The 19,069-nt window shown below is 44.2% G+C and overlaps 1 protein-coding gene across 5 annotated transcripts in view; it reads right to left on the reverse strand.

The window, feature by feature from the left end:
- ACBD5 (acyl-CoA binding domain containing 5) overlaps window positions 1-12,128 on the reverse strand; it is a 59,962-nt gene extending 47,834 nt beyond the window's left edge. For 2 of the 5 annotated variants that reach the window (XM_081104198.1, XM_081104202.1), the window contains exons 1-3: window positions 12,050-12,128; window positions 10,409-10,574; window positions 1,849-1,969 (exon numbers count right to left, since the gene is read on the reverse strand). In XM_081104198.1, coding sequence (XP_080960324.1) covers window positions 1,849-1,969; window positions 10,409-10,484 — 197 coding nt within the window. In that variant the 5' untranslated portion in view covers window positions 10,485-10,574; window positions 12,050-12,128. Of the gene's footprint in view, window positions 1-1,848; window positions 1,970-10,408; window positions 10,575-12,004 lie in introns of all 5 variants that reach the window. The other 3 variants (XM_081104201.1, XM_081104200.1, XM_081104199.1) reach the window with 3 other exon arrangements.
- Window positions 12,129-19,069: the final 6,941 nt, after the last annotated feature.

Below are 19,069 nucleotides of genomic sequence, written 5' to 3' on the forward strand. Positions count from 1 at the left end.
CGTTTTGTTAGATATTTATACAGTCTTCAGGAGTACTTAAAACATCAAATGTTGCCTGACCAGTGTTGCTCAGTGGTTGAAAGTCAACCCAGGAACCAGGAGGTCACCAGTTCAACTCCCAGTCCGGGCACATGCCAGGATTATGGGCTCGATCACTGGTGGGAGGCATGCAGGAGGCAGCAAATTAATGATGTTTCTCTCTCATCAGTGTTTCTATCTCTCTATTCCCTGGCCTTTCCTCTCTCTGAAATCAATAAAAATATATTTAAAAGAAAAAGAAAAATGGCAAAGCTATCTCTGGATTTTTCTTTTTTCCATTTATTTGATTGATTTGAGAGAGAGAGAGAGAGAGAGAGAGAAACATCAATTTATTGTTTCACTTATTTTTGCATTCATTGGTTGATTCTTGTATGTGCTCTGACAAAGGATTGAACCCGCAACCTTGGCATATCGGGATGATGCTCTAACCAACTGAGCTACCCAACCAGGGCGACTCTGGATATTTTATTATTCTTTTAAATATATTAAAAATAAAATTTTAGCCTTGGCCACTTAGCTCAGTTGTTTAGAGCCCTGTCCCAATACACCAAAGTTGGGGTTCAATCTCTGGTGAGGGCACATACAAGAAGCAACCAATAAATGCACAAATAAGTAGAAGAAGTCAATGCTTCTCTTCCACTCTTTCTCTCTCGTCCTTCCTCTCTCTAAAACAAAATCAATACATTTCTTTAAAAATCAAATTTTTATTCAAGTACAAGAAATTCATGCACTGGGGAGGGGGGGGTCCCTCAACCCGGCCTGCATCTATGAGCCCAGCTTCCCTCTGTGGGAGTGCACTGACCACCAGGGGGCAGCTTCTGCATTGCATGTCTGCCCCCTGGTGGTCAGTACACATCATAGTGACTGGTCATTCTGGTCGTTCCACCCTAAGGATGGCTTAGGCTTTTATTATATAGATACTGGGACAAGAGTGATGCCTTAGATAAAATGTTAGTAGGCAGTACCTGAATCATGTTCCTAGTTATTTTTTATCTTAAAGGCTCAAAACAACGTCACTTTACAATTCACTATTTTTCATGTCACGTCAAACAGGCAGGAAAGTTCCTTTAACTCTGTATGGGAGTTGCTCTTAGCATAATAAAAAGAAAACAACTCCAGAAAAGGAAAGACTAACTGAAAATTCTTTATTATCTCTGGTGTACCTACAGCCTGTGGTTTTATTGTTTTCCTCTCTTCCTCAAGATATTCCTATTTGTGTGAAATTGTGTTAAGAGTACAACAATGAGCCCTAACCAGTTTGGCTTAGTGGATAGAGCATCGGCCTGCGGACTGAAAGGTCCCAGGTTCAATTCCAGTCAAGGGCATGTACCTTGGTTGTGGGCACATCCCCAGTGGGAGGTGTGCAGGAATCAGAAGATCAATGTTTCTCTCTCATCAATGTTTCTAACTCTCTATCTCTCTCCCTTCTTCTCTGTAAAGAATCAATAAAATATATTTTAAAAAACGAGTACAACAATGATAAAAATTGTATCCTATACTTAGAACATTTTATGCACAGGATAATATGGGAGTGCACTGACCACCAGGGGGCAGCTTCTGCATTGCGCGTCTGCCCCCTGGTGGTCAGTACACATCATAGAGACTGGTCATTCTGGTCGTTCCACCCTAACGAAGGCTTAGGCTTTTATTATATAGATAGTGGGACAAGAGTGATGCCTTAGATAAAATGTTAGTAGATTATATATATATATATAGATATATATATATATATCTATATATATATATATAATCACATAAATAACTATCATTACAATAAAATTTCCTTCACAGATCTCTATATAAAATTACCATTTATATCTTCCAATAGGATCCCAGAATCCAGGTCTTGATAGTTTACAGGGGCCTTCAGTTGCCTGCTTATAGAAGCTATAGAACTTGAGCATCATTTCATTTGTTGGCTGGAATGAACCTTTTGGAAAAATAACATTAAATAAAGGTCACTTGAAAAAATATTAATAAATAAATAAAGGTCACTTGGAGAATACAATTGATGATCTAAGGCTACAAAGTCACTGAGCTATACATATTGTAATTTTCAATAGTTCATTAATAGTTCAAATAATTATTTCTATCCTACAAAAAGAAAGTTATGGCTCTGTTAGTTGTTTTACTCTTTCAATTTTAAAAACTCTGAGACAACATTTTAATAATGCCTAACACAGTTCGATAGATAAAAAAACAGCTCTGGCCAGGTAAGTCAGTTGGTTAGTGTGTTGGCCCAATAAGCCAATGTTATAGGTTCTATCCCCAGTCAGGGCACATACAAGAAGCAACCAATGAATGCATAAATATGGAAAACAATAAGTCGATGAAAAAAAATGTTTATATATACCCAACTTCTCCTCTCAATCCCTCACCCTACCACTAATGTCCAAGCAAGTGTCATTTCCTGTCTGGACTACACCACCTTCCCTGCTGGTTGATTCTATTCTTGCCTTCCCTTCAGTATGTGTTATACCCAGTAACCTGAATGATTATTTAAAAAGTAAATCAGCCGAGGCCGGTTTGGCTCAGTGGATGGAGCGTCGGCCTGCGGACTGAGGGGTCCCGGGTTCGATTCCGGTCGAGGGCATGTGCCTGGGTTGCGGGCACATCCCCAGTGGGAGATGTGCAGGAGGCAGCTGATCAATGTTTCTCTCTCATCGATGTTTCTAGCTTTCTATCTCTCTCCCTTCCTCTCTGTAAAAAATCAATAAAATATATTTAAAAAAAAAAAAAAAGTAAATCAGCCCTAGCTGGTTTGGCTCAGTGGATACAGCATTGGCCTATGGACTGAAAGGTCCCAGGTTTGATTCCAGTCAAGGGTATATGCCCAGGTTGTGGGCTCAATCCCCAGTAGGGGGCATGCAGGAGGCAGTGATCAATGATTCTCTTTCATCATTGATGTTTCTATCTCTCCCTCTTCCTTCCTCTCAGAAATCAATCCTATCCAATAATAGAGAAACATGGTAATTAACCATAACTTCTCTACACTTCTCATTGGCTAATCAGCGAGATATGCAAATTAACTGCCAACAAAGATGGCGGCCAGCAGCCACGCAGTTGAAGCGAACATGAGGCTTTCTTGCTCCAGTGACGGAGGAAGCCAAGGTTCCCTGCCTGCCGCAGCCCAGCTCTGAGCTCCAGATGCAACAATGTTGCAATTATAGAAGCTAAACAAACCCAGAAACCTGCTTTCAGCTGTCAGTGGGCTCAGAGCTTAGAGCGCCAGTGATGGCCAGAGAGTTTCAATTATAGAAGCTAAACAAACCCAGATACCTGCTTTCATCCAGCCACAGCCTCAGAGCTGGAGCTGGCTCTCAGCTCTAGTGACAGCTATGGAAGGTAAATAAATCCCAGAATAAAAAAAATATTTAAAAAAAAGAGGCTGGGAGCTTCAGTTGCCCACCAGCCTGAAAACGGCCTTCAGCCCCTCACCCAGACTGGCCAGGCACCCCAGTGGGGACCCCCACCCTGAAGGGGGTGTGACCAGCTGCAAACAGCCATCAACCTGTCATCCAGGCTGGCCAGGCACCCAAGAAGGACCCCCACCCTGGTCCGGATCACCCTTCAGGGCAAACCAGCCGCCCCCCACCCATGCACCAGGCCTCTTTCCTATATAGTAAAAGGGTAATATGCAAACTGACCTTAACAGCAGAAAGACTGGGAATGACTGGTCACTCTGACACACACTGACCACCAGGGGGCAGATGCTCAATGCAGAAGCTGCCCTCTGGTGGTCAGTGTGCTCTCACAGCGGGGAGCTCTGCTCAGTCACAAGCCAGGCCAATGGCTGTCAGTATAGCGGTGGTGGTGGGAGCCTCTCCTGCCTCCTCAGCAGCGCTAAGGATATCCGACTGCAGCTTAGGTCTGCTCCCTGCTGGCAAGTGAGCATCCCCTGAGGGCTGCCGGGCTGCCAGAGGGATGTCTGATTGCCATCTTAGGTCCAATCCCCTGGGGAGCAGGCCTCAGCCAGCAGATGGTCATCCCCCGAGGGGTCCCAGACTGTGAGAGGGCACAGGCCGGGCTGAGGGACGCCCCCTCATCCCCGAGTGCACAAATTTTTGTGCACCGGGCCTCTAGTAAAAATATATATATATTTTAAAAGTATAGTAGAAGAAGACATCAAATAGTTAAAAGAGGATCTCTGGATAGTAGACATACAGGTTATTTTTACTCTCCTTTTGCTCGTTTGTTTTTAAAATATTTACTGTCAGTATATATTACTTTTATATCAAAAATTATAAATATAAATATTAAAACTATAAAAATTTTTATATTTTAAAAACTTTATAGATTGCATTGGTCAGTATGCTCAGTGGTTAGAGCATCAACCCATGCACTGAAGGGTCCTGGGTTTGATCCCCAGTCAAGGGCAGGTACCTGGGTTGAAGGTTTGATACCCAGCCCAGGTTGAGGAGTGTTCGGGAGGCAACCAATCAATGTGTCTTTCTCACATGGATGTTTCTCTGTTTCTTTCTCTCTCTCTCTCTCTCTCTCTCTCTCTCTCTCTCTCTCTCTCTTTCTTTCTCTTTCCCTCCATTCCACTCTCTCTAAAAAAAATGGAAAAATATCCTCAGGTGAGGATTAACAAAAAAAAACTTTATAGATTACATAATAAACATGTAGTAATCGAAAGCTAGTAGTATATGAATGTGAAAATTATGGGAGACAAGATGAGAGCTGGTGTTTCAGGTTTGGCCAAGAGTGAATAATTAATTCCAAAATCACAATAATAATTATCTCTACAACACATGCTCATTTAGGAGTATCTATTAGATATACTATTTCAATGAAAAGTCCTTCTTTATATAGCAGAGGGAAATTTTTTTAAAACTACAGTTAAAAATTGTTATCTATTTAAGTAGACAGATCTAAATTTAAAACATCAAAATCCTCAACTTACAATATCTTCAGGAAATGAATCAAATAAAGTTTAAAGGTTTTGGTTAAGGTGGATGACATATACATTAGCATAGGTTACAGCCAAAACTGATAACATATAATGAAGGTATTCTGTAAGACACTGAATGAAAGTATAATTTCTGTCCTTAAGTTTCTCACACATGATAAATTTGATATATGTGTTTAAAGTATTATCTAAGATTTAAAATTTTAAAGGTCAAGGGAATACCAGACATAGATGTTATAGGATTCATTATAACCTTAGGCCTTAAGTACAGATTAAGCAAAAAGGAAAAAACAACAAACCCTGGCTGGAAAGCAAAAAGAAAAAAAAAAAAACCACCCTGGCTGGTGTGGCTGTTGATTGAAACTCCCATACACCCAAAGGTTGCCAGTTGGATTCCCCGTCAGGGCACATTCCTGGGTTGTGGGCTTGGATTCCTGATCAGGGCACATGCCTGGGTTGCAGGTTCAATTCAAGTGAGGGTGAGTACAGGAAGCAGCTGATGGATGTTTTTCACATGCATCAATGTTTCTCTCTCTCACTCTCCATCACTTGCCCTCTCTCTCTAAAAAAAAAATTTTTTTTGTAAAACATCCTCAGTGAGGATTTTTTAAAAAAAGATTATAGCCAGCACCGGTTTGGCTCAGTGGATAGAGCGTTGGCCTGGGGACTGAAGGGTCCCGGGTTCGATTCCAGTCGGGGGCATGTGCCTTGGTTGCGGGCACATCCCCGATGGGACATGTGCAGGAGGCAGCTGATCGATGTTTCTCTCTCATCGATGTTTCTGGCTCTCTGTCCCTCTCCCTTCCTCTCTGTAAAAAATCAATAAAATGTATTTAAAAAAAAAAAGATTATATATATATAATATATACAATATATGTGTGTATATTATATATATATGTGTGTGTGTGTGTATATATATATATATATATATATATATATATATATATATTATAATATATGTATAATAAAAGCCTAAGCGACCGTTACGGCAGAATGACCAGAACAACTGGTTGCTATTATGCACAATGACTACCACGGGGCAGATGTTCAACGCAGGAGCTGCCCCCTGGTGGTCAGTGTGTTCCCACAGGGGGAGTGCTGCTCAGCCAGAAGCCGGGCTCACGGCTGGTTAGTGCAACAGTGGTGGCGGGAGTCTCTCCCACCTCCATGCAGCACTAAGGAGCAGCAAGCTGAGCAGTAAGGAGCAGTGAGCAGGTGGGCGGTAAGGTGTGAGGGGTCCTGGACTTCGAGAGGGCACAGGCCATTATATATATATAATATATATATAATATGTACAATATATAACATATTATATATTTTATATATATATACACACACACACACACATATATATATATATATATATATATATATATATATATATACACATACACACACATATATATATTGCTCTGGCCAGTTTTACTCAGTGGATAGACCATCAGCCTGCAACTGAAGGGTGCCGAGTTCAATTCTGGTCAAGGGCACATGCCGGGGTTGTGGGCTCAATCCCCGGTAGGGGATGTTCAGGAGGCAGCTGATCAATGATTCTCTTCATTGATGTTTCTATCTCTCTCTCCCTCTCCCTTCCTCTCTGAAAGCAATAATATATATATACACACATACTAGAGGCCCAGTGCACTGGGTTGGGCGGTGGTGAGTCCCTAAGCCTGGCCTGCACCCTCTTGCAGTCCGGGAACCCATGGGGGATGACTGACAGCTTAGCTGTCAGTTGGACATCCTTAGTGCTGCTGCTGAGGTGGAGAGGCTCCCGCCACCACTGTGGCACTCACCAGCGGTGCTCCCCCTGTGGGAGTGCACTGACCACCAGGGGGCAGCTCCTGTATTGAGTGTCTGCCCTCCTGGTGGTCAGTGCATGTCATAGCAACCGGTCATTCTGCAGTTATGTCAATTTGCATATTAGCCTTTTATTATATAGGGCTAGAGACTAGAGCACGAAATTCGTACACAGGGGGGAGGGTCCTTCAGCCCGGCCTGTACCCTCTCCAATCCAGGACACCTCGGGGGATGTCCTACTGCCAGTTTAGGACCGATCCTGACAGTCAGACATCACTCTTGCAATCCGGGACCTCTGGCTTCTAACCGCTCTCCTGCCTGATCACCACTAACCGCCTCTGCCTGCTGGCCTGATCGCCCCCTAACTGCTCCCCCATGCCAGCCCGATTGCCCCCAACTGCTCCCCCCTGCCAGCCCAATCACCCCCTAACTGCTCCCCCCTGCCGGCCTGATTGCCCCTAACCACCTCTGCCTAGGCCCCTGCCACCGTGGCTTTGTCTGGAAGATGCCTGGTCTAATCAGCATATTAGCCTTTTATTAGTATAGACTAGAGGCCTGGTGCATGAAATTCATGCACTGGGGGGGGGGGGGGGGGCGGAGAAGGGCGGTGTGTCCCTCAGCCCAGCCTGCAACCTCTTCAATCTGGAACCCCTCGAGGGATGTCTGACTGCCCATTTAGGCCCAATCCCACAATCCAGGACTGCTTGTTCCCAACAGTTCACCTGCCTGCCTACCTGATTGCCCCTAACTGCTCCCCTGCCAGCCTGATCGGTGCCTAACTGTTCCCCTGCTGGCCCGATCACCCCAACTGCCCTCCCCTGCAGGCCTGGTCCCCCCGCAACTACCCTCCCCTGCCAGCCATCTTGTGGCCACATGGGGCGGCCATCTTGTGTGTTGTAGTGATGGTAAATTTGCATACTGGTCATGGCTAATTAGCATATTCAGCCGTGACTAATTAGCATGTATGGCTAATTAGCATATCACTCTCTTATTATATAGGCCTAGAGGCCCAGTGCATGAATTCCTACACCAGTGGGGTTCCTTGGCCTGGCCTGCGGGATTGGGCTGAAACTGGCTCTCTGACATCCCCCGAGGGGTTCCGGACTGCGAGAGGGCACAGGCCAGGCTGAGGGACCCCACCGGTGCACAATCGGGGCCGGGGAGGGAACGCGGGAGGGCTCCCGGGCATGTCCGACCTATCTCGCTTAGTCCTGATCGGCCGGACCCCAGCAGCAAGCTCACCTACCAGCCAGAGTGTTTGCCTCCTGGTGGTCAGTGCATGTCATAGCAAGCGGTTGAGCAGCCTTAGCATATCATTAGTATATTACACTTTGATTGGTTGAACAACTGACCTGACACTTAGCATGTTAGGCTTTTATTATCTATAATAATAATAAAAACATAATATGCTAATTAGACTGGATGTCCTTCCAACGGCCTTTCAGACAAATCCGGGGCTGCGAGGGAAGCCCAGGTCCCGGGTGCCTGCTGGCAGCCCGGGGGAAGGAAGGCCTACTCTTGCACGAATTTCATGCATCAGGCCTCTAGTATGGGATATAAATATGTATATGTACTAGTATATACATGATCTTACTTTTTGAAAAACAATCCAGGGCAAACCAAACAATTTAAAAGTAAATATTTAATAATTCATTACTTTTGTCTCAATATCAATTTACTTTCAGAAGATAACAGTATTTTGAACATTGTCCAACACAGGTGCCATTTGGCAGGATATCTTAACTGCAATATCTTCTTAAATATTATTTAATAGAAACTTTATTTACATTTACATGGGTTTCTTAATAAATGATATGTAAAGAAAAAAGAAAGTAAAAAATAATAAGGAATATGTAATGTCAACAAAGGTAGTAGACTAGACACAGTAAGTCTAGCTTTATCAATTTTCAAAAATATATAAAAATATGTAGTTTAGGAGAAAAGATGATGGTACAACTTATACAAAACTCTGAGAATCATGCCTTTCTATAAGCCCTCTTAACCAGACATTTTATAAAATCACTACCTAAATGAGTTCCTATAATACTTCTTTACATGTTGTTCACTCACTCTTATCTTTCAATCCCCCATATTTCCTCCTCCAATTTGATAGTTGACATTACAAAAGAATACTAGCCCTAGCCAGTTCAGCTCAGTGAATAGAGAGTGGGCCTGCGGACTGAAGGGTCCTGGGTTTGATTCCGGTCAAGGGCACATGCTCAGATAAGTGCAGGAGGCAGCCAATTAATGGTTCTCATCATTGGTGTTTCTATCACTCTCTCCTTCTCCCTACCTCTCTGAAATCAATAAAAATACATTTTAAAAAAAGAATACTATTTTGTGTATATTTGTTTCCAAACTTTTTGAATCTGCACTTAATTTTTATTAAATGGTGTTGAATGTTCAATATGCAGCCAAATGATGATTCATAAGAATAGAGAAGATGATATTAAATCATACATTTGATACTATAATCATACATTAATGTTGTATTCAGTTAGTATTACATTCTGTCACAATAATAGTACTTAAAAGCATCATTTAAAATATAGGGGGTTTTTTTTCAGAAGGATATATTGCAGGAAGATAGAAAGTGAAAAATAAGCTTCTCCACAGAAAAAAAAACAAAACCCTGAAAATTTGAATAGTGGCCTTAACCTTTCCCACATCGGTCAAAGACATAAACTTATAAATTCAAACAGTACTGCAACCCCAAAGAAAATAAATATGAAGGAAACCATACCTAGACACATCCTAGTCAAATTGCAGAAAATCAAAGGTAGAGAAAAATCTTCGAAGTAGCCAGAGAAATGACACATTAAATACAAAAGAACAACCTGAATCACTTTTCTCCCAGGTCTAATATGAGTATAATAAGGAGAAACTAGTACAATAGCAAAAAAAAGTAGTAAATACATATATATTAATATTATATATTATATAAGCAATATATATATATATTACAATAAATAGTTTTACAAATGAACGTAGTTGTTCTTTCTTTTTTTAATTTTTAAAAGACCTCTTATTGTTGAAAGTATTGTATATCATACAGGAAATATGTAAACGTTACATTGGCATTGGTTCTATTGCATTGAAAGAAGTTATGAATAGCTAATTTGCAAAGATTTGGGAGGTATTGTGTTTGATCTTGTCTGTGAAAACAGTTTTTTTTTTGTTTTGTTTTTTATTGTCTACAGTTTTACATATGTCTCCTTTTTCCCCAATTGACCCCTTCCCCCAGCCCTTCCCGGCCCGTATTTGTTCTTTCATTTCTTTCCCGTCATGTCAAAGTTTTCAAAAGGCTTAAACAGTAGATTTTGGGAGTATGCGCCACCAGGTTCCCATGCCAGTTTTTAGCATACCCAAGACCGCAGTCATTAAAAAACAAGGCTTTTGCTTTCAACAACACTATAAGGTACTCAAAATCTGGATAACGTATTTGTCTCAGGCTTGAAAAATCAGCAAGGAATCAATTCACATATTATGCCTCCCTTTCGTTACACTGCTTTTAAAGCAGAAAAGAAGTGGGTTAAGTAAGCACGAGTCGAAGCAGAGAGATTAAAAGAGGTGAGAATGACGGGGAGGTGAGGTTCAGAAACTGGGGCCTCCCAGGCCTCCGCGGGAGGTCTGTACACCCGGGGCCCCCAGGGCACGTACCATTTTTGGGCAAACTCTGGATCACCTTCACCGCCGCCTCAAACCTGGTTTCATGCACGGATCTCGTGTCTGCCATCTCCAGCCGCCGGAGCCCGCCCCGGTCGCAAGGTCTGTGGGCTGGAATCAGAAAGCAGCAGCACCAGCTTTCCCAGGAGCCTGCCTGAAACTGGAACAAGGAGCGCCGGCCGCGGGTCACACATGCCCAAAGGGAGGCGGCCCAGCAGCCCAGCTGGCCAGCTCCCCTGCCCTATCCAGGGCACCCCGACCCGGGCGGCCCCGCTCCTGCCTCCTCCCGGGGGCGTGCCCGAGCCCCGGAGCCGGCCCGCGGAGGCAGAACTCACCGAGAGGAACACCATCTCTAGCAGGAGGGGGAGGGGCTCGGGCCGCCGGCGGTCGCGGAGCCCTTTTCCCACCCGCGGGCCCCGGGCGGAGCGGCCACACCCCCCATCGCGGCGGGGTCTCCGGCCCTCCGCGCCCGCCCCGCGGCCCCGCCCAGAGCCAGCAGAGGACCCGCTGGCTGTGGCCGCCGCCCCTGCCGCGCTGCAAACTCCACCCACCGCCCCCCGGCCGCGGCGACGAAGGGCCCGAGATCCGCGAAAAGGAGTGAAATGGGTGGGCGGGGGGCGCGGTGTCCACTTTGGGAACAGACCAGACCCAGGCGTACACACCAGCGCGGCGAGCATGGGAGCAGCACGTGTCCATACTGCTGGCCAAAAAAAAGACTGGTCATCAGCGCCTGCCGTGTTAGGTTAAGGTTAGAGGAAGGTGATGGGACGTAAACAAAGGGCTTTAGACCGGGAGAGGCTCGGTGCGAGCCTGAAGTCCCTCCAGTTAAGCCCTGGCCGGGGTGGCTCGGTTGGCTGAGCATGGTCCCGGGCACTTGGAGGTCCTGGACCCATTCCCGGGCTGGGTACGCGACCGGGTCGTGGGCTTCACCCCAATAAGAGGCGTGCAGGAGGCAGCCAATCTGTTTCTCAATCTCTCTCTCCCTTTCCCGTTCTCTCTCTCAAATCAATAAAAACATTTTTTTTAAAATTCTACCATTTAAGTTCTGTGACCTAGGTCAAGTTAACTTAGCCTCTCCCGTGGCAATCTTTACACGACCCCGAAGGTGGATGAAAGGTTTTCGGGATAATGCGTGGAGGTGTTTCGCAGCGCTGGGCTTGCAAGTCTCCGACAGCTTTAGCCGCCAGGAGAAAGGACGCTGGTCCCAGCAACAGCGAAAGGAAGGAGGGGCAGGTCGCCTGCTGCCAGTCTGGCCGGGACAGGGAGCGCACCCTCCCCTGCCTCTCTAACATGGAGGAAGCGGGGCCGGCCTAGCTCCTTCCCGATTTCATAGGCCACGGGGCGGGGGGGAGAGCGGGGGAGGAACTTGTGCGGATCGTCAACCCTAGAGGGGTACCCGGACCGTCACCTTTCCTGCACAAGCCCGGCGTCCCGAGGCCCCTAGAAATCGCTCCCAGGCCCACTGTGGGGGGCCGAGATGGGTCGTGGGGGTGGAGTCCGGCGGCCCGGAAACCCCCAAAGTCGCCAGGTCCTTCTTGTCAGTTCGGGATGGGTTAGGAGGTTTACTAGTACAAATCTACCACTACAAACCTATAGCAATTACTCTTCCCTCGAAGCCGCAGTGCCGGCGTTTACCTGGGTACTGCCGGGCAAGGCCTGTTCGGTAATGTCCCTGACGCCTGCCCCGAGGACTTGTGGGAAATGTAGTCTTCCTCGGCTTGGCGCTTCCGGACTCCACCTCCCGGAGGCTGGTGTTCCTCCCACCTGTTCCGGTTAGGCTTCTGGGTGCGCAGGCCCCTGAGCGCTCGCGGCGGAAACCCCTCCTTCCTACTGCGCCGCGCCTGGAACAAATTCAGAATACCACATCCGCTTCCGCCAGAGGGACCTGCTGCGGTATTTATCGCAGGGGTCCTGGTGTGGTCAGACTTCAGTTAGGAAATTGGGATCTCGTTTCCTGCTCCTGATGCTTAATAACTTCGAGGTTATGGATAAGAAAGCAAAAGTGCCGTCAGGTAATAAGGACGACGGCCGGGTTTTTGCCAAGCTTATGAGACATATTCCAAAAACAAGCGAGGGTGTGTACGAATGAGGAAATTGACTCATTACCTGCTTTGCCCAAGGCCGCGCACCTTGGTTAGTAGCAGAGCCTGGGGTCAGTCAACCCAGACAAAAAGAAACGCTCGCTTTAGATCTTGGGCTTTTAACAGAACACCAACGTGTTAGAGACTAATAATTTTTTCTAATTTACTCAAACTAGGAAGACTTGATATGTTTACTATCTACTGCTTTTTCTACCTTTTTCTTGTTCTTATGCATTCTTTACAGTTCCAATTTAGTCAGTCATGCATAGTTTTTTTTTTTTTTTTTAAATATATTTTATTGATTTTTTACAGAGAGGAAGGGAGAGAGATAGAGAGTCAGAAACATCGATGAGAGAGAAACATCGACCAGCCGCCTCCTGCACATCCCCCACTGGGGATGTGCCCACAACCCAGGTACATGCCCTTGACCGGAATCGAACCTGGGACCCTTCAGTCCGCAGGCCAACGCTCTATCCACTGAGCCAAACCGGTTTTGGCAGTCATGCATAGTTTTAAAAAAGGGTTGTGCCCTAGCCGGTTTGGCTCAGTGGATAGAGCGTTGGCCTGTGGACTCAAGGGTCCCAGGTTCGATTCCAGTCAAGGGCACGTACCTGGGTTGTGGGCACATACCCAGTGGGGAGTGTGCAGGAGGCAGCTGATGGATGTTACTAATTCTCTATCCCTCTCCCTTCCTCTCTGTAAAAAATCAATAAAATAATTTTTTTTAAAAAAAGGGGTGGGTGTTTATTTCTAATCTAGGACTTCATTTTTAAAACGTTGTTAAGCTTCTGTAATAAGCTGGTTTACAGCATGTTTATAACAGCACTATTTGGTAAATAGCCCCAAACGTGGAAACAACTCAGTGACCAGCAGCAGTAGAGTAGATAAATACGAACTACTGACGAGCAATGGGAACAATGAACCACACCTATTCAGCACCCTCACATAAGCATAATGTTAAGGAAAAAGAATCTAGATCCACAAAAATGTAAGATTTCATTAATACAAAGTTCAAAATCCGGCAAAACCAATGTATGTTCAAATTCAGGCTGGAGGTATAGCGTCTGAAAAGGGGATGAAGGAATTTTAGGGTTCTGTTAATGTTCTGTTTCTTGAATTAGGTGCTTGTTACATGACTACGTTCACTTTGTGGGACTCTGTTGAAATATGTCGGAAAAAATATGTAGCTAAGATTTGTTTATTGCCGAAACCGGTTTGGCTCAGTGGATAGAGCATCAGCCTGCGGACTGAAAGGTCCCAAGTTCGATTCCGGTCAAGGGCAGGTACCTGGGTTGCGGGCACATCCCCAGTAGGAGATGTGCAGGAGGCAGCTGATCGATGTTTCTCTCTCGTCGATGTTTCTAACTATCTCTCTCCCTTCCTCTCTGTAAAAAATCAATAAAATATATTAAAAAAAAAAGATTTGTTTATTTTTCTTTGTGTGTGTGAAAATTCAATTAAAATTTATATTAAAAAAATTTAAGTGCCATGAAGACAAGAGAGTGATTACCTGGCAAATGTATCTGATGCAGATGGGGAAGATGTCACTGAGGAAGCAACATTTGAACTGTTTTTTTCTGGGATGAAATGGTATTTACAAGCAGAGAAGATGGGAAAGAACCATTCTAGGGAAAGGTGGGACCGCACACCCTATGTGATAAGTAGTAACTTTGTTCGTGTGAAGGAACCATAGATATGAAGGAAGGTGGGACAAGGCATTGGATGAAAAGCTGGTTGAAGGTCATGTATGCAATGCAAAGGAGTTTGTACTTTGTTCATAAGTCTATAGACTATATACTTTTGTACCAGCTACAATTTGATCTGGAAAGCAGGACCACTATGATTGATATGGCATAAGATTAATTACAGGGATTAGACTTTATATATTTGTGAGGCTGGTAACGAGGCTTATAGAAGACTACGGCCTCTGTGTCTGGAGGTGAGCCTAAAATTGCTGTAAGTCAGAATGTCTTATATTCAGAAACTGATGTGAAATAGGGAAGAGCAAACACAAACTGAAACCCCTAAAGACAAATTGGAACTAATCAGGACAAATTGAATCCTATATTATCTCACCACCTCTAAACTCAATAACATGGATAACCTTCAGAATAAAATGGCACCAATCTCCATAGAGCTGAACTCATGCCTGACCTAAGACTTAGAGAAACTGTGGGCCACGTTGCTACTCTGTGCCTGGTACCCTTCAGAGCTGCTTCACTTTTTCTGCCAAATCTCGCAGTAATTCTTATGGCCAACCCTAAGTTAGAACAATACAGGGAAGAGAATTCTGGAGATACAGTTCTAGCTTCTCTAAGAATGGTGACTCAATACAAAATTCACCACAATTGTTCTAATTGTTGTTCTCAGAGTGACTAAACAAAATTTATTCCAGGAATATATACAAAGGTAAACATTTAAAATCTGCTAACAGAAATAAAGAGAAGCCGAAACCGGTTTGGCTCAGTGGATAGAGCGTAGGCCTGCGGACTGAAGGGTCCCGGGTTCGATTCCGGTCAAGGGCATGTACTTGGGTTGCGGGCACATCCCCAGTGGGAGATGTGCAGGAGGCAGCTGATCAATGTTTCTCTCTCATCGATGTTTCTGACTCTCTATCTCTCTCCCTTCCTCTCTGTAAAAAATCAATAAAATATATTAAAAAAAAAAAAGAAAGAAATAAAGAGAAGACAACCCTTGGCAGTTATGGACTGAATGTTGGTGTCCTCAGAATTCTTAGGTTGAAGCCCTAACCCCCAACATGACTACTATGTTAAAGCTTAAGTGAGGTCATAAGGGTCAGACTCTACTCCAATAGGACTGGCACCCTTCTGAGGAGGGGAAGAAACACCAGAACTCTTTCTCCCACCGTGTGAGAGCACAGCAAGTAGGCAGTCATCTGTAAGCCAGGTAGAGAGCTCTCACCAGAAACCAAATCAGCTGGCACCTTGACCTTGGACTTCCAGAACTGTAAGAAATGAATTTCGGTTGTTTAAGCTACCCAGGCTACAGTATCTTCTTATAGCAGATAAAGAGACCAGCCATGTTTCTGAAAATCATAGCCAATTAGATAAAATAAGAAAAAGAAAAGAGCCCTAACCGGTTTGGCTCAGTGGATAGAGCGTTGGCCTGCGACTGAAAGGTCCCAGGTTCGATTCCAGTCAAGGGCATGTACCTTGGTTGCGGGCACATCCCCAGGAGGGGGTGTGCAAAAGGCAGCTGATCGATGTTTCTCTCTCATCAATGTTTCTAACTCTCTATCCCTCTCCCTTCCTCTCTGTAAGAAATCAATAAAATATATTTAAAAAAAAAAGAAAAAGAAAAGAAATGAGGTATAAATATCTTAAAAGAAAAAAATACAAAATTATTATTTTTAGATAATACAATTGTCTATCTAGAAAATAATATTGAGTAGACTGAAGTTCTATTGAAATTAATACGAGTTCAAGAAGATAAATAATTTTAGATGAATACACAAAATCTACAGTTTCCTATTAGAATTTAGGAATAAAAATGTCAAGCCCAGGTAGATTAAAGAGTTAAACATAAAAAAGTAAAACTACAAACTTTCATCTTCACTTTCTTTTGAAACTACACTTTTAGAGGATAAAGTCTTAATACCACAAGACAAAAAAATGAATAAGATATAAGAATCAGGAAAGAAAACGTAAATATTTCATTATTTGCATATGATATGTTATCTACATAGAAAATTTAAGGGAAGCTACAATTATTACAACTAGGAAAAGGTTCAGCAGTTTGTTGAACATAAGAACAATCAATAGTGATCTGTTAAAGTAATAAATTAGATAATGTTATCAGAGAAATCAATTTATCACAGCAATAAGTTCCAAAGTATTAGCAATAAATTCCACTAGAAACAAATAAAATAAAATAAAAATAAATTTCACTAGAAACAAATAAAAGATGTGTAATACCTTAAAGAAGAAAAATCATAAAATTTATCAATGGGCATAAAAAGACCTGGATAAATGGACATATGTTAATTATATTCAAAACTTTAAAGATAAAAAATATTTTCAAATTAATCCATAAATAAATACAATATAACTCCAATTATAATTCCCACAGGACTCTGAGGAACTTTATAAACTGACTGAAAACCCTAAAGTAAGGCCCAGAACAGACAAGATGAATCTCAAAAGAACATGAAGGAAAGTTATTATTAGGGTAGGCTAACTGCTACAGTCAACACCTGCAGTAACTCAGAGGTTTAACACAATAAAGTTTACCTTTCATTATGCCATAGTGCAATACTTGGTGGAAGAAGAGCCAGGGGAAGGTGGATTCTACTCCATTTAGTCATCCAGGAATACAGGATCCTTCTGTCTAGTGACTTCATCATCCCGTAGGACCTTAGAGTCTTACCCTGGCTCCACTGCATCCAGTCAGAAGAGGTTAGAGAGATGGCATAGAGAATCTCAAGGGATATTTTTAGGAGCCAGGTCTGGAAGTGACAAAAACCACTTTCCACCAACATTTCATTGGTCCCACTTAACTTCAAGCAATTTTAGTCTATCTAAATATGCAGAGGCCCTCGCTGGTTTGGCTCAGTGGATAGAGCATCGGCCTGGGACTGAAGGTTCCCGGGTTTGATTCTGGTCAAGGGCACATGCCCAGGTTGCAAGCTCGATTCCCAGTAGGGGGTGTGCAAGAGGCAGCCAATCAATGATTCTCCTTTATCATTGATGTTTCTATTTCTCTCTCCCTCTTCCTTCCTCTCTGAAATCAATAAAAATATATTTTAAAAAAATTATCTCTTTAAAAAATAATAAATATGCAGGGGAGGGGGCGGTGGTTGGACTTGGTGAACAAATAGCAATCTCTACCACAAAGAATTGACCCTGAAAAATAGCATACTTAACAATCAGTAGTAATTAATGAGTGTGATGTTGACTGAAAAAAACTAGTTTAGCGGGTCAGAATAAAGAACCCAAAGATAGGCAGACATTAAAAATTAGTGGAGCCCAGCTGGTGTGCTCAATGGTTGAACATTGACCTATGAACCATGAAGTTGGGGTTCTTTTCCCTGTCAGGGCACATTTCCAGGTTTTGGGCTCCATCCCCAGTGTGGGGTGTATGGGAAGCAGCTGATCAATGATTCTCTCTCATCATTGATGTTTCTCTCTCCTTTCTTCCTCTCTGAAATCAATAAAAATATACATATATTTCTAAATTAATGTAGAGCCCTGGTTGATGTTTCTCAGTAGTTAGAAAGTCATCCAGGGTCATGGGTTCGATTCCCAGTCAAAGGCAGGTACCTTGGTTGAAGGCTTGCAGGCTCTATCCTGGGCCCTGGTTTGGGCATATGCAGGAGGAAACCAATCAATGTGTCTCTCACATACATGTTTCGTTCTCTCCCTCTCTCTCCTCCTTTTCCTCCTCCCTCCCATCCACTCTCTAGAACTCAATGGAAAAATATCCTCAGGTGAGGCTAAAAAAAATAAACAATAATTAGTGGAGAAAGGATGAAATCCTATATAATAAAAGGCTAATATGCAAATTGTCCCCTCAACCTGGAGTTCCACCGGGAGTTCGACCAGGGCACCAATTGCCTGTGGCCCCTCCCCCCAGCCATCCCCGCCCCCATCACTCCCACCTCCACCCTGATTGGGGGGGACCAGCCAGAACCCACCCATGCAGAAATTCCTGCACCAGACCTCTAATCCTATCTGATAAAGATGTAATATGCAAATTGACCATCACTCCAGCACACAAGATGGCCACCCCCATGTGGACACAAGATGGCCAGCAGGGGGGGGCAGTTGTGGGCAATCAGGCCAGCAGGGGAGGGCAGTTAGGGGTGATCAGGCCTGCAGGGGAGGGCAGTTTGGGGGGGCCAGGCCTGCAGGGGAGGGCAGTTAGGGGTGACTGGGCTGGCAGGCAGGCGAGCGGTTGGGAGCTAGCAGACCTGGATTTTGAGAGGGATGTCAGACTGGGATCGGGCCTAAACGGGCAGTCGGACATCCCTCATGGGATGCCCAGCACACACATACAGCTGCTCAGCAAAGGCTAGGACACTTCTTTGTTGAAAGAATTAAAGGAAATCTCTAATATTTGCTTACTATTAAAATAACTGGGTAGGTATTTTGGTGGCTACACATGACAAAGAATTCAGATATTACAGAAAGAGCACAGATGTCCTAGCGGCTGCTAGGACCTAGCCGGTTTGGCTCAGTGGATAGAGCATCGGCTCAAGGACTGAAGGGTCCTGGATTCGATTCCAGTCAAGGTCACATACCGGTACCTTGATTGCATTCTGGATCCTAGGCCCTGGTCAGGGCATGTGCGGGAGGCAACCAATGTTTGTATATCTCTCTCTCTGTTTCTCACCCTCCTGTCACTCTTTCTAAAATCAATGTAATAGGAGCTGCCAACCCTGGCTGGTTTGCTCAATGGTTGGAGTGTCAGCCTGAGGAACAGTTGCAGATTTGATTCCCAGTCAAGGGTAGGTACCTCAGTTCCAGTTTGATGCCCAGCCCTGGTCAGGACATGTTGGAAGGCAACCAATCTATGTGTCTCTCACCTCAATGTTTCTCTCTCGCTCGCCCTTCCT

The sequence above is a fragment of the Myotis nattereri genome, assembly GCF_964212035.1.
Source record: "Myotis nattereri genome assembly, chromosome: 1".
NCBI classification, from domain to species: domain Eukaryota; kingdom Metazoa; phylum Chordata; class Mammalia; order Chiroptera; family Vespertilionidae; genus Myotis; species Myotis nattereri.